This window comes from Leptinotarsa decemlineata, unplaced genomic scaffold (assembly GCF_025532065.1).
Source record: "Leptinotarsa decemlineata unplaced genomic scaffold, Ldec_3_MD MMD2_P_RNA_scaffold_7, whole genome shotgun sequence".
NCBI classification, from domain to species: domain Eukaryota; kingdom Metazoa; phylum Arthropoda; class Insecta; order Coleoptera; family Chrysomelidae; genus Leptinotarsa; species Leptinotarsa decemlineata.
The window spans coordinates 7298500-7314880 of record NW_027412534.1 but is presented as its reverse complement, the minus strand read 5'-3'; the positions used below and the strand labels follow the sequence as shown (position 1 = coordinate 7314880).

Genomic DNA, 16381 nt, shown 5'->3' with positions numbered 1-16381 from the left:
TCTTTGAAGTTACCCAAGATTGAACTTGTTACTGGAATATTGAATTGGTTAACTATACTGTAATTGGATGTATCAAACCTACTTATGTTACTTTTCATGAATTCATAAAAATTTTCTGTATTTACTTTCAAAATGAGTGAGTCGGTATCTGTGTACAGTAAAGAGACATTTTCACCAAAGTGATGTTTGATGCATCCATAGAAAAAGTCGTACATGACTGTTTGATAATTCTAATATAGAAAATCCCAAATATAATGGTTTATCATAATAGACTTTAACTTTACCCAATTGAATGGCAACGGAATTTTCTGTGAAAATTGAACAATTTTTGAAATTTGGTCTGGATATGAGAGTGCTGGCACCTATATTTTTCTTTATATTTTCCCAATGTGTAACGAGTCTAACATCAATTCTGTTATCTACATTCTCCATTGTCTTTCCATATACCGCATTATTCATTAGTTTATAGAAATCTTTAACAGATTTGTTGTTAGACCTACTACGCATTTCAGTATTGAGATCTATATAGGGTTTCATTCAACGTGATTGTTTGAATTTCAATACTCTATGTGTATTCATTACAATCAAACCATTTTTGATGGCTTGCTGTAGATTTCTATAATGAACAATATATTTTCTTTTATCATTCAAATTTGGAATTAATTTGGGAATTTACGATTGTGTACGAGGTGGTATTAATTTTTCAACTAAAAATGAAAGATCAGAATGTTCATCATGCAACTTTTGTGGATAATGAATGTCCACTTCAAACACATACCCATACGGACTATCAGAACTCACATTCATCACATCAAGGTTAAGAATTTCATTAGGTGTCAACCATGTAAATTCACTTGTTGGTAGAGGTTGTGACATGCTATGACCGTATAGATTCGTTGCATATAAATATGTAATGAATGTGGAAGGTTCATTGGGATTATAATTTGGTAAAAATTTATTATTTGCTATATGTTTCCTCTCACTATACTGACTAATTCCACCTCGTATACCTTTTTGAAAAAATTGAATCATATCAATGTCAGTTAGTAATTCCAATTCAATATTCGCATACTTCAACATAGCATCCCAAGATAATCCAGGTGCAGTGTAATAATGTGCTGGATCTAAATTATAAATCTCCAAACTTGTGGTGCGAAAGTTTTCAAAAATATCACATAATAGCAATACATCCGACTTCAAATACAAATCAGAGTATTCACTCAAATTCTAACACTCGAATAAATTCCATACATTTCTAGCCCTATCATAATCATTTTCTCATATATGTTCACAAATGAGTTTGTCATAAAACTGATTTTTTGTTAGAAGTGATGGATAATTCAATTTGTCAATGTCATCAACGAAGCTATATGGATATACACCTTTCTGCCTCATCACATTGAATTTCTCAATTTGTGGGAAATGTTTATGCATCTCCAAACATTGATCAGAGGTCAAGTTAGCACCCAACTTCTCCAACGAATTAGTCATAAATTTATAACTATCGATAAATCTCATTTTGAGATATTTCTTCTTAACCTTACCATCTTTATCGATATAGGTGTGTGTGAAGAGATGCTTAGTGAAAGATATGTATTCCTCTTTTGTTTGTGGGATGACATCAACTTTCTCTTTATTCCTATACAATTCTTTTATGAATAAATGGCAATCATAGCCGCTTAAGTTGTGAAAAATAATAGGTAAAAAGTTAGGGATTTTGAAATTCAAATTACATTTGGAATGAGCAACATGTGATCTTTTCTTTCCTGTAACATGACAATGATCTCTAACTTTGACTTCACCATCAATAAATGGTTTATTATATATACCACAAGTTTCGGCTGCAGCAAATTGTTCCTCTTCTTCGAGGGTTTGTGCATCCATTGGTATAGGGTATCTGAGATGATTTTCATATATCTTTTTCAAATCATCTTCAATGCTACTCACAAATTTCTGAGCTGCATCTACGCCCCTATATGTAACAAATTCTGACAAATCATTATATGAACATCTTAACAGAAAAGCAAATGAATATGGAGCATGTTTGAATGTTTTAATCGTGTATGAACTTTCGGGATTTGGCTCATTTACGTGAATCGGTTCAAATACTGATTTAAAATCAGCATATACTACAAATGGTACCCTTATTTGTCTCTCAAAATTTTGAAACATCAATTCATTTTCCGCAACCATCCGACCATATTTATTGATCTTAAAATTGGTGGTTGGTGTTGTTGTACTAACGAGAATACAATCATTCATCTTATGACGTAAAAGCAATCTCTCGCTGGAAAAATATATCAAACATCAGTCATCAGTTATAAGTAACAAATTGACATGTCTCCGAAGTCTTCTCTGTGAGTATCGCAATGGACCAATCACATCATACCTCACTTTACCCTTATCAAATTTACTCTCTAAACCGTAAACATTAATTGAAATATCATTCCTATCTTCAAATCTTTCAATACTCTTATTAATAACTTTAACCGGAAAATCCATACCTGTGACATCTAAAACATTGGAAAAATGTGGATATGACGTAACTTACACTCTACCATTTGCAGTATATAATGCTGATGTTATAGCCCAAGCAAAACAGTGCTGATCTTCGTTACGAACATTCACGACAGCTTCCCTCCATTCAATGCATTCAGGTAGTTTCACATATGAACGTCCTCCCAGTGGACTGTATTTATTAATATTGACTTCGAGAAATAGTATTTTTTCACAAGTCCAACCTAAATTACAAAAAAAATAAATATTACTACTCAATCTCGTTGGAATTTACAAAAAAAATTAATACCTGAGTCACGTTCCTGGAATTCAGTCATTTGAGCCACAAATACATCACGGAATCCATCAAAAACAGCATTCAAATCTGAAGATTGGTCCACTATTTTATTTTGGGAATTAAATGACTTCGTATCCCTCGAATCTTGAGTCTTCCATATTCACCTTGATGTTTTTATGGATCCTGATGACCGATTCCAGTAATTCAATGACCTTTTGCCTAATCTCATTGAAAAATGACATGTAATGTGTGGATACAATCGAACTCTCAACCCTGTACGTAGCAATGCGGCAATTGAATGCATTCGTTATAATTTGAACATCTTCAGACAATTGAACACATGCATTATTTTTATGACTCATGGTTCTTCGGTGAGAGTTCACTTGCGTCATAGGAATTGTCACATTACAGCAATTGCAAGTATACATTGGTGTTGCATTGTCCACTCTCATCCGTTTCACTGCAGGTTCTCCTTGGCAACTCTGGAGCTGATGCCGACGAAGATTATCACTACGAGTGAAAGATTCACCACAGTCACAGGAATACATTTTATATAATAGTTCTCACTAACTCACTAGATGTAAACTGACATAACCAACACTCGTCCGCTTCTTAAATACAGTCTGATCGGGCCCGTCAAGACGTCATAGCCAACCCCACCTCTCAACTACATGCGCCAAGCCCACCTCACAACTGAATGCGATAACAGATGTCGATACGAACAGGCAGTGGTCGTTGCGCTCTCGTAGAGGGTAGACGTTAGGCAGACGGTCCTCGGCTGCCGTGGTGTCACCATCGATAGCGGGGCTAGAGCGATGCGTTACGTCACAGCCTTCATCGCATCGGGAGAGGTAAGGGCGGACCGATGAATACGCATTACTCAGCACGTCGTGGAGTGAAAGTCTTGCTCTCTTACCGTTGGACGGATGCTGTTGTGACGTCACACCACTACTAACTTGGTGGGCTCACACCGATGGAACATTCATTACTTGAAGGATCTTCGAAGTATGCAGACGTATGTTTGTACATAGACAAGCACATGATGAAACCCTGTACCGTGCATTCTCACACACACACACACACCAATAATATGTAATTACGTCACTATGTCACACACACACACACACACCCAAAAATCTCATATGAAAAAAAAAATTCTGAACGATCCCTGCACCAGACCCTTCAAGGTCACATCGCCTTGATGTTACTAAACAACAACAAAAAAAAGCAATTAATACGTCATAGTGGTGGGGGGAGGTCCAGAACCGGCTGTAATCTGCTACTAGGAACCCCTACGATCTTTGTGTATCGTCCCTTCTGTTAAAAAAAAAACTGTTTAAAATCTGTTCTTTCGTCTACCAGCTGTCGCACCTCTACGAACGACAATCCTCAGAAGTCGAAACTTGTGCGAGCTAAAGATTAACGAGGTCTCACTTTTAACGTGTGATTCCTAACACGGTTTGGACGATAGCAATTGAAAATAGATCGTTAAGACTAGGGCTTGAACCACCGACCAACACGGCAGTCAATTCGAGTGAGTGAACAAAGCACCTGCGTCGAACCGCCTGGCCACCGACCGACCACTGAATAACCTCTTCGATCTTCTGTTCGTAGAGAGAAGTATCCATCACTACAGTAGCGTTTCCTTTACCTGCAGGTAGGATCTTGATGGTATTGTCTCTACGTAGGCCGTTCAGAGCTCTACGTTCTTCATTGCTGATGTTAGATGTTGAAACTGTTTTTTGATCCAGCTGTTCTCTGATTTTCCATCTGAATTCTTGTGCTTCGGACTGGTCAATAAGGAAACTGGTGAATTCCACTGCAATAATCATCTCCAAAGTGGGCACATATGTTGGCGCAATGGCAAAATTCAGGCCTTTCCTCAACAAGGATTCCTCTATTCCCGTAAGTGGGCGGGAACACATGTTGATGACGTTGGCAGCTTCATAGTTGTCCTGTTTTCGGTCTGTATTTGGCCATTGTTTCCTCACTAACTTCCATCACTTTCTGTTGCGGGTATTCACCATGTCTTGGCGGATCTTCAAGCAGGTGCTTCCAATCTTGGCAAAGATTGGTCCATGATCGTCTTCCAATGTCTCTCTTCTTATTTCTTCAAATCGTTCCGTGGCATCCTGCAACAAAGTTGACCTTTTCCAACGGTGATAATTGATTTGAGACCTTATCAGAGCTCGGCTGGCGCGTTCCAATATGCGTTTAGCTCTCTCTCCTGTGATTGGCCAAGAACTGATAAGGTCTCGAATCAATTATCACCGTTGGAAGAGGTCGAATTTGTTGCAGGATGCAACGAAACGATTTGAAGAAATAAGAAGAGAAACATTATAAGATGATCATGGACCAATCTTTGCCAAGATTGAAAGCACGTGCTTGAAGATCCGTCAAGACATGGAGAATACCCACAATAAAAAGTGGGGGAAGTTAGTGAGGAATCAATGCCCAAATACAGACCGAAAACATTTGTGCCCACTTTGGAGATAATTACTGCAGTGGAATCCACCAGTTCCCTTATTGACCAGACCGAGGCAGAAGAATTCAGATGGAAAATCAGAGAACAGCTGGATCGAAAACCAGTTCCAACATCTAACATCAGCAATGAAGAACGTAGAGCTCTGAACGGCCTACGTAGAAAAAACACCATCAAGATCCTACCTGCGGGTAAAGGAAACGCTACTGTGGTGATGGATGGTGTTTTCTATGAACAGAAGATCGAAGAGGTTCTTCAGAAGGGAAGATACTCAAATATCGTACGAGACCCTACTGCATCAATTAAAAGGAAGTTGTACCAGTATTTGAAAAGAAACCAAGTCTATTTTTCGGACAAGGAAAGATCATCGTTAACACCGTACCACAGTAAGCCTCCGCACTTGTGTGGACTACCCGGAATTCACAAGAAGAACGTTCCGCTCAGACCGATCATCAGTTCCAGAGATGCGGCTACTCAAAACTTGTCTAGATTTTTACTTTCCATAGTACAACTATTGCAAGGAAAAACATCGTCTTTTGTGAAGAATTGAAGACATTTTGTCATACAGAGAAAGCTATTCGAAGACGGGAACCTGAAACAGAGAACGAATCTACCTATAGAAGTAATTATGGAATTACAAGGATGATGTGTACGAAACTGTTATTTCCAACTAAACGACGAATTCTTCACACAAGATGAGGGGCTGCCAATAGGATCGCCACTTTCACTAGTCATAGCCAACATATATATGGAGTGGTTTGAAACTCTGGCCATTGAAGAAGCCCACAAGAAACCACGAATCTGGTTGAGATATGTTGACTACACCTTCATAATATGGAACCATGGGAATACTGAACTAGACGCCTTCCTGAAACACATCAACAGCGTGAGACTTTCCATCACTTTCACAATGGAGAAGTAAATCCAAAACGAATTGCCATTCTCAGACGTTTTGGTGAAGAGGACCGACACTAAGTGGGAAACATCTTTATACCGAAAACCCACTCACACGGGACAATATCTGAACCACTAATCAAACCACCATCAATCAACTGAAAGAGGAATCATCAAGACTATTAGACCGTGCATTCGGGCTCTGTAACACAAAGGAAGCTCTCGAGAAAGAACTGAACATCATCAAAAATGAACTTCAACGGAATAGCTACTCCAAAGCGATGATAGAAAAGATTTTGGCTAAAAGACAGCAGGAGCCTAGCAAGGAAGAGAAGCCGTCACAACCAGTGCTTGCACTTCCCTACATCAGAGGATTATCGGAGAGGATAAGCAGAATTGGTTCCAAGTAGCAGCCTCACGAAAACCAGACCACCAAACGCGGACTGGGATTCCAAGAATTGCATTTACCGGATACTCTGTGAGTGCGGAAAATCCTATATTGGTTAAACTGAGAAGCCATTGAAAGTTCGCATTGCCGAGCACAAGAAACACACACAGCGAGGGAAAACTAGCAAATCAGGCATAGCAGACCATGTTTGGACCCATCAACACAACATCGAGTGTTCCCAAGCTGAGATCTTACACAAAGAGGAACATTGGCTTAGGAGAAAATTCAAGGAAGCCGCATACATGTTGTCCAACAAGGTATTCAGCCAAGCCAGCGCAGAAATACGCAACATATGGAAATCCATCATCAAGCGAAAAATGGCGAACTCCCGCCAAACGGTCATCTCCCACTGAACCAGTGAAGCGGAAAAGAATGGAAAGCGGGGATAAGTGAAAGTACTCGAACGACCCATAAATAGTCATCTCTCGGAGGAATCAGTCCAATCATCACCCGAAGACGATTGTGGATACTAACAATCGAAATGTCGTGAACTAACTCGCCTTGAAATCTCTTTATTTTTATGTTTCGTTCAATTGTTTTATTTTTTACTTGTATTTCATTTCACTATCATTTCATTTCAGGTTTTTTTGCTTAATATAATTGTTATTCACAGCTATTTATTTTTAATTATTCTTTTTCTAGTTGTTTCAGGGATTTTAAATCATTTTATATATCAGACAATGGAAGTCCGAACTAGTGAAATTTCTGAAAACAGGGCCTCTTCCGGGCCTCTTGACACTACCCCAATTCCACTGGTAATACCCCACCTCTTTCGAACAAATCAGATCTCTACAATGAAACGGTCTGAAGTAAAAAAATACGTACTACTCGTTTATCACATTTCCATGTACTGAGTGCAAGTTATCGTCCAAATGAGAGCTTTTTTATAATACAGGTAAACTTCAACTGTTCCTTCTTTGTTTTTCAATCGAAAAAGAGAGTAATGCTAATAAAACTATATTTCATCGCCTATTTTTTTATGATAGATGTGCATTTTTCATCACTTCAACTGTATCTTAAATCAGCTCTGATTGAGTTGGTGAATGGCCGATAATCGTTATACTTATGTACGATTCACAAGGCCTTTGGAACACTTCAAGTGAGCTAACCGCACAAATTCAAAATCACAGTTCAGCAGTTAATTAGAATTTTATCAAAAATGTTTCTATTGAGTTTATGACCTGAAGATATTCAATTACAAACGATTGTGGGAAAACATTTATTGAAAAGATATACAAAATGATCCAAATTGACTGCGCACAATTGCTATTGCAGATATACAGGGTGTCCTTGGACTTCCTCTTTTCCTCTCGGGAATGTATAGATGGGGTCAAAATATAACCAGTACTTCATATAACTTTTTTTCCTAAAATCCTTCGTTACCAAGTAACGGGCCCTCGAAGTTACAAAATGAAAAATGTTTTTCTTTGGTAACTTTTCAAATGAATATTCAAAATCATCCAAATTTTGGTAATTGACTAAACAAATGAATTCCGTCGATGAGCTTTCATGCAGGAGTCAGTTGTTTTGCTACAAAGTCAGGAACGGACTACCCCCGATGGTCCACACCCCAAAACTTTGAAATGACAGATAATTTTCAATATTTTTCAACAAAATAAGGTTACTTGGACAATTTTATGAATAAAAGTACTCGTGTGGAAATTCGATCGGAGCAACGAGTCTTGATAGAAATGTAGTTCTACTCGACGACATCAAACCCGCTCGTCCACCATTATTTGAAATGAATAATTATCAAAGCAGAAATAATAATGATAACGTTAATTCAACAACATTTATCCTGAGATGTCTACCATTATTCGAAAATATTAGTTTTTAAGGAAAATGGAAATGATAGGTAAAATGTTCATAACGAATTTTTATAATGCAAACACGTTTAACTAACGAAACTCAAGAGCCTCAAGAGCAAACAGAAATGAAAAATCCGCTACAGAAACTGCTCGATATGACCACCTTCTCTCTCTCTATACATTTTCTTAGTCTGCGAAGACACCCTCTCTGTACTTGAAATAGCATTCCAGGGTCGTTTCGTATGGCTTCACAATGTAATGTTATTCTATTCAACAATGCATCTCTTGTGTGAATAGGTGTAGCGTAAACAAGGCTTTTTAGATGCCCCCACAGAAAGAAATCCAATGGATTTGAATCCGGAGACCGCGATGGCCATGAATATGGCCCACCTCTACCAATCCATCTATTGTGGAAAATATGGTTCAGATGATCACGCACAATCAAACTAAAATGAGGAGGACCGCCATCATGCATAAACCACATATCTCCTCGGGTTTGCAATGGAACATGTTCCAAAAGTCCATTCAAATCGTTCTGAATGAACTCCAAATAACGTTCTCCATTCAATCGGTCCTGTAGAACGAATGGTCCTATAAGATGGTTTCCTATGATACCAGCCCAAACATTCACGTTGAATTCCCGTTGGTGTTTGGTTTGCAATATCCCATGGGGATTTTCTTCGGCCCATAAATGGAGATTATGAGAGTTGATAACTCCATCTCTACTGAAACCTGCTTCATCAGTGAATAAAACTCGATGAATAAAAGTCATATCCTCTCTTTGCCTATCCATGAACCAATTGGCATATTCCAGTCGTGCTGGAAAATCTTGAGGTGTCATGGCATGTACCTTCTGGATGTGAAATGGGTGGAGCAGTTGTTCCCTAGATATTCTATGAATAGTGGACTTGGATGTATGGAACTGTTCTGATAGATTTCTGATGCTCATTGAAGGATCATCAGCGACGGCTTCCAAAATATTTTCCTTCAATACAACGGTACGTACAGTCCTAGGAGCGCCCTCACCACCTCGTTTTGGCAAAACTGTACCTACAATAAATCGAAATAAAACAACGTGCTCAAATTAATTATCAATTATTACATACCTGTCTCCCTCAAGCTGCGATCGACACGCTCGAATGTTTCTCTTGACGGTACCGTTCGATTGGGAAAATGCTCGGAATACAGACGACGAGCTTCTGCAGCATTACAAAATGCTCGTCCAGAAAATACATGCATATCTGCATATTCATTGAATGTAAACTGTTCGGCCATATCAAAAAAATTCAAAATATCCTATAGAATATTGACAATACAATGATAGTCATATGACAACGCACCACTCAACAAAACAAAATCGCATTCCAGTTTTTCATTTTCATCATCTTCAAGTTCAATCTTGTTTGGTGTTAGGGTAGAACTCTAGTGATATTTAAAAAAATGTCTGCTCGGTTGTTGAGGATTGATAGTTTTTCAAAACTGAATATTCGAAAATACGTTCGTTTTAGAATTGTAAGATCAAGTTAGATGGAATGTTATATGTCATTGCATTTGTTGCGGTCTTCTTTTTTTTGGTAAGCTTTTTTCTTTCTAAATTTCAATATTCCAAATGTAATTTGTTAAAAAATAAAATATTACTTTATTAGATATTCACGAATTTTTGCGATTTTTTCTGATATGGTGGGAATACAGAACACTTTTTATATTTAGTCGGACTCAATTAGTTTTCGAGATATAGCCTATCACACTTTGATGATGTAATATTTTACCATTTTTTACAGCACTAAACGAGTGCAATTCACATATTTTTCATTTACACATCTTTTTCCAAATCATTGTACCCTTTTCTATCCCTTTTCTAAAATACATGATGTTTTCAATTAGTAGGTCAGGTTGAATGTTAGAAAAAGATAGTTTTTTCAAAGTTAAATATTAGAGAATAAGTTCGTTTTTGAATTCGGAGGTCAGGTTAGATGTCAATTTAGTAGGTCAGAAGATGGTTTCTTCAAAGTTAGATTTTCGAAAATACGCTCTTTTTCGAATCAGGAAGTCCGATTAGATGTTGAGGATAAATGTTTTTTAGTCAAATAATTGGGAATACGTTCCTTTTAGAATTCGAAGGTCACGTTAGATGTTGAGAATAGATAGTTTTTTAAAAATTGAATATTTGAAAATACGTTTGTTACAAAATTCAGAGGTTGGGTTAGATGGTGAGGAAAGATAGTTTTTTTCAAAATAAATATTCAAAAATATGTTTTTAAATTCTAAGGTCAGGTTAGATGAAATGTTATATGTCATTGACATTTGTTGCGATTGTCTTTTTTTGTTATCTGTTCTCTCTCTAAATTTCAATATTTCTAATTGCGGAAATCTGTGTGAACCCCAATTTTTTTAGAAAGTTTTTAAATGTCAAAGTCATTGCATTCCATACGCAGAGCTCGGTTATTTTTTGTTCGGTTATTCTCTCCACCTCAATATTTAAAATGTCAGTGCTGAAAAAAATTACGTCATTTTGATACTTTCACAGGCTATATTTCAAAAACTAATCGAGTCCGACTGAAATTTTTTTTCTGAATTCCTACTATCCAGAAAAAAATGCAAAAATCCGTGACTATCACACAAAGTGGGTACAATTTTCCCAAAAATGTGACATTTTTCAATTTACCTTCGAAAAAAAAAATATTCAATGATCTAGGTACAATATACTACATCGGTATTTTCCTCCATTTTTATTCAGTAAGATCTAGTGATATTTTCTCAACATTCTGTGAATATCTTTCTCTATTTTCAATCTTCAATCAAACCTCATGTTTCAGTAACCTTGACAGACAGTTTTGACAGTTTTGACAACCTCAAAACGATTTAGAATTCTGAGAGACAATTTTCTATTTTTGATTCCGAGGTAGTATAAAGGACTAAACGATTTTCAATAAAATTTATTCAAAATTCATTTCAGTTCAACCATGCCACCTAAGAAACGTAGAAGGGATACTACCCCCGAAAAAGAAAATGCAATTTATAATTTTTTGGCAAATTTAGAGTTGACAAGAATTTGTCCCGAAAAGTTTTTTGAAATTATCTTTATTGCAGAAGCAGATGAAGAAACAAACGAAATAATGAGGGAAATCATCAATGCCTCTATAATATATGAAGAAATATCATGTGCAACTTTCATAACTCACGATGAAGTAATAAATATGTTGGAAAACTTTTCAGAATCTGCTGTTCCCATGCTAGTTAAACTCTATTTGGAAGATATTATACAAGAAACTAAACAAGAGTTTATTAAGAATCAAAATTTGCAATTGAATAAACTAGCTCAACTAATAAAATTGAAACTGTTCGAAGTAATGTATCAGCATTACGAGAAAAAAATTAATAGAATGGAAAGGAGAAAATGTTTGGAAAATGAGCTTCAAAATCTTTCTATCTACACGAAAAAAAGTGAAGGTTTAAAAAAAACTGATGTGAAAGATGAAGTCAAAAAACCCATGTCTCCATCAATTAATGTAGATACAAAAAGAAGTAAACCAAAAATATGTGAAAAATCGGTCATTGAAAGTACTATTTTCGAAACTATCAATTTGTCCAAGTTAGATGGTGACAATAAAATTGTTTTCGATGACGATATATCCAGTCAAAGATGGTTTTATATTTTTCATGGATTCTATGATCCATTCCTTCTGAAAGAGTTGATTTCCAATCATAAAATACCCATCAGTGCAATAATTAGGATAGAGTATACTAGTTCTTCAACAAATAATAAATGCGAAACTGGGGAAAATAAGTCAAACCATTACAAAACTTTCTGGAAAGAGGTATCAAACTATTTTGATGGCCCTGAAAGATCGAATTCATTTGAAAATAGTATCCTTATGAAGTACAATATTTCTGGCAGTAATTATGTGGAGATTTTCGAGGGACTTCTGAATATCTTGAAAAGAATTTCTGATATTAAATACAAACATTTGAATTACATACGACATATGAAAACATACAGATTTCAAAATATTAATGAAATGTTGCCTGTAGATTGTTTGAACACCTATAATAGATTGTTGAGTCATATTCCCACGGAGCTTGTTGACGAGCACGTGATTCTTAGTAGTCTTCTCGAAGAAATCGATTCTAGAAGTGTAAACATAAATGTGCTCGAAAGATTCAATATCGAAAATGAAAAGCCTCAACAGCCAGTAAAATTCATAGAATGTACGAATCCCCTTCATTTGAATGAGCATTCGAGATCTAGTCGAAATTATAGAGACAAATTTTTCCCAAAACGTTTGACTTCCTACATCGTACATGAGAATGACATAAACCAGATTTTATTGAAGGAATATAGAAATTGCGGTGCGTTAGTAGTCGAACTATTGACTAATGTTTGGAAAAATGCATTTCCATTCAACATTCTCAAGAAAATTGAGAGAACGTTTCATGATATATGTCATAAACATGATATTGATCCTTCCATTAGAAAAAAACAAGTTGAAACCGACATAATGGAGCATTTCTTGTACCTGTGTCTATTCAGTGCTTTGATAGATACAAGTTCTTCTGAAGTTCTTTCATACAGTAATTCAGCAGAATATCTTTCAACTTATAACCGCATAGAGTTTGAAAATATGTTGAAACCAGGAATAGTTAATGATGGTTCTGAATGTGATATTTCAACAAACCTATATGACCCATCTCCCATGAAATATCTTTGGAAAGAACAACTGTCTTCGGAAATTCTATCACAAGAGCTATTGAGAGCAAAGCAAACCTACCTTTATATAGATTCCAAGTACTCTCCTGAAACTGATGACTTGTTGATACAACTGTCCGATAACCTTGGAGGATTTGGTACCAATACTAAATTTTTTGAAGAAGCAGTAGTAACTCCAGTCTGTTTGAGAGATTTCTGTAAGTATGTGCTAGTAGAACAATCCAAATGGCTGGAAGAAAACACGTCGTTGAAAAATAACAGCAAAGGTGAATTCGGAGAGAACTGCGAAGGAGTGGAGCTGATGAAAAACCTTGATTTGTATAAGGACTATAGATATCTGCTCAATTCCAAAATGATACTTGAAGAAGATATGGACAAATGCACAAAAGTAGAAGAAATGTCACCTTCTGAAAGTATTCGTGAGCAAATCCGAATCGATCCTACTAATGGTAATGGGATGAATGAACCAAGTGAATCAGTAAATAATAAACAATTTTTGGGATATGATTTAGGAACTAAATACCATTGTGTCAGAGGTGCTAGGACTACTTTCTGCAGTCACGATAATGTAAAAATCGTAGTAGAAAATACTGGAATGATCGATAATGAATCCAGATGTTCAGTGAACTTGACTTGTATGGGTAATATCCTCACGTTACATTCGAAAATATTGAGCGACTACACTTTCCACTGTACTCTGAAAAACAAAACCGTAATAACATTTATATTGCAAGATCACATGAAAAAAACTAAACCAAATATTTCACCAAGGATAGAAGTTTCTTCCGAAACCAATGAAGAACCAGGGATCGATGATACTGAAATGGGTATTTCGATTTTCAATAATGCCAACATCAAAGTCATAACCGTCAACATGGACGATTTTACTAAAAATAGTAATTATAGTACACCACATAATATAAATTCATTTGAACCGAATGTATTCAACAATTTGAAAGATGCAATTGATGGAAATTATTCAGTATATAAGGTTGGTAACAACATGAAATTCTTAAGAAGACTTGAAAACAGATCCGAAATACCTCTCAGTGGTATTCTCAGGAGATTCATAGATGAAGTCGCTCAGAAACCATCGTCTGAAGCATTCAGTAAAAGATTTGTAAACACAAATGATACAAAATCTAATTTAGCAGTGGAAAAAACAGTTGATTTTCGTATTTGTTTACCAAATGGCTTATATATAAGTTGTTATCCATCGCAAATCAATGATAATTTGGTAGAACTGAAACAGGAATATATATACCTTCCATTAGTAAACAACGAGGAATTTAGACTCTTCACGAGAGAAGGTACTGTCTTGATAAAGAAAACAGACGGCACCATTACTCTATTGAAATCCAATGGAGACATCATTACTTTTGAAAAGCCAGATAGTGAAAATGACCACATCAGACAATCCAACCTCAAAACATGTCATTGCAAAAACATTAACGATTACCGAAAGAAAATTACCGAAATAATAAAAGATAGTACACGAAGTCGCCGTTATTCCAGTAGAAGAGCTTGTTTCCAGACCAAAAAGGGATATATCATTAGAGAAGATCTATCTCAGGTTCTTGAAAATATGCAGGTACCGTATTTAAGAAGGATGTTACTACGATTTGACGGTACCAAAACAACTCTGGAAAAAAACCATATCACTCAGAAGAAACTGTTCTACACGACCTGCGAACAAGATTTTTTGGCAGAAGAAATTTATTTCGAAAGAGAAGATGGATTACGGATCATTTTAGATAAAATGGGAACTCAAATTGTCAAATTTCCTGATGGCACTAAGATTTCCAGTACTGTATACGAGTCGAAAGAAATGATGGACGGTTACGTTTACATTTCTTTGTTATTTTCATACGAACACCTATATTATGCAACAGTCTCTTATAATCCCAATGATGACTTGAAAGTTTATTTGGATAACGATGTATGTCTCTCTCGACATGCAAATGATACATTAACGCTGAAAATAGGTACCGATGTATCAACCGAAATAAGTGACAAAAAGGTTGAATTTGACAAGCATTGTAACGTATGTGGATCAAATTATATTTGTTCATTCAATATTAGCCCCTTTATGAACAAAAAATTCGACCCAACGTCCCAATTCTTGCATGCTCAAGATAGTTACAATAAACATTTTTACTCTGATTATGAAGGCAACTGTAAAAGAAACACGAGTTTCTTGAACGGACCTCATAATGCTTTTGGTTGCAATCATTATAAAAACAATATTTACAAAAAACTATTTGTCATTAATAGAACTTCTGGAGTACAATTTTGGTCGAAAAGTATGATTGATTCGAAGAAAAGAAATGAATCTGATTCCATAATCGAAAAAATCAAAATGAAACGCAAACATCTTCATTTCATACAATTCAAAAAACATTATTCCGAAAGTTATGCGGAAAGATATTTGAATAAGACTATCACGGGAGAAAACGTATGTCTGACAAAATATAAACAAGTTCAGAAAAAAGAGCTCCTTTATACAACAATCAGGGTCATTAAAAAAGTACTAGACTCCAAAAAAGCAGATGCTCTTTTATCAAATTTTCGAAATTGTTCAATTGAAGATTTCGACATATCTTCAATTGCTCTGACGAATGCTTTCTTGAAGGACATTATAGAAAATAATGGGAATATGAGTACGGAGAAAACTGAAACTCATGATGTCACAAAACCACCTGAGAAAGAAAAAAAATGCAAGTGTCACCAAATAAAATTAACATTTTTAGGAAAAGTTGCGCGATGGAAAGAAGAATGTGACCGTTTTCGAAAAATGATTAAAGATCCAGTTCCTGTTTATTTCAAATCACAATTTTGTCAAATTATTGAATAAAACATCCCCAACTAACAACTTAAGACCTTTATTCCCTATGCGGGAAATACCTTCAAAGAGAAATTTTATTGTAGTGTTTGTCTTGAATATCTAATGCCAATTTCAATTAACTTATATTGTCAACATTGACAAAAATTTGGTCGATTAGCATCAATTACTTTTCTTCAAATTTCATATACTTCTGTGGAAGGAAAGCATGTCAAAATGTAGCTATTCTTCACTGAAAGAATGGGAGACATGAAACAACAATCAATGCAGTTTTCTCTAGATGAATTTCTAATTTTCATTCGAACACATTCGAAAACATACCATAAGTCTATTGTTTCGGTCTTATGATCGACCACAGTATTGTACTGATGTATCCGATAATGAAAATAATAGATAAAAATAAAA

At 35.7% G+C, this 16381-nt stretch overlaps 1 protein-coding gene across 1 annotated transcript; it reads left to right on the top strand.

The window, feature by feature from the left end:
• The first annotated feature begins 11230 nt into the window (after positions 1–11230).
• On the top strand, positions 11231–16006 carry LOC111516271 (uncharacterized). Its single transcript, XM_023172448.2, has 2 exons — positions 11231–11328; positions 11383–16006. The coding sequence occupies exon 2, from the start codon at positions 11390–11392 to the stop codon at positions 15986–15988; it is 4599 nt and encodes a 1532-aa protein (XP_023028216.2). The 5' UTR covers positions 11231–11328; positions 11383–11389; the 3' UTR covers positions 15989–16006.
• The last annotated feature ends 375 nt before the right edge of the window (positions 16007–16381 follow it).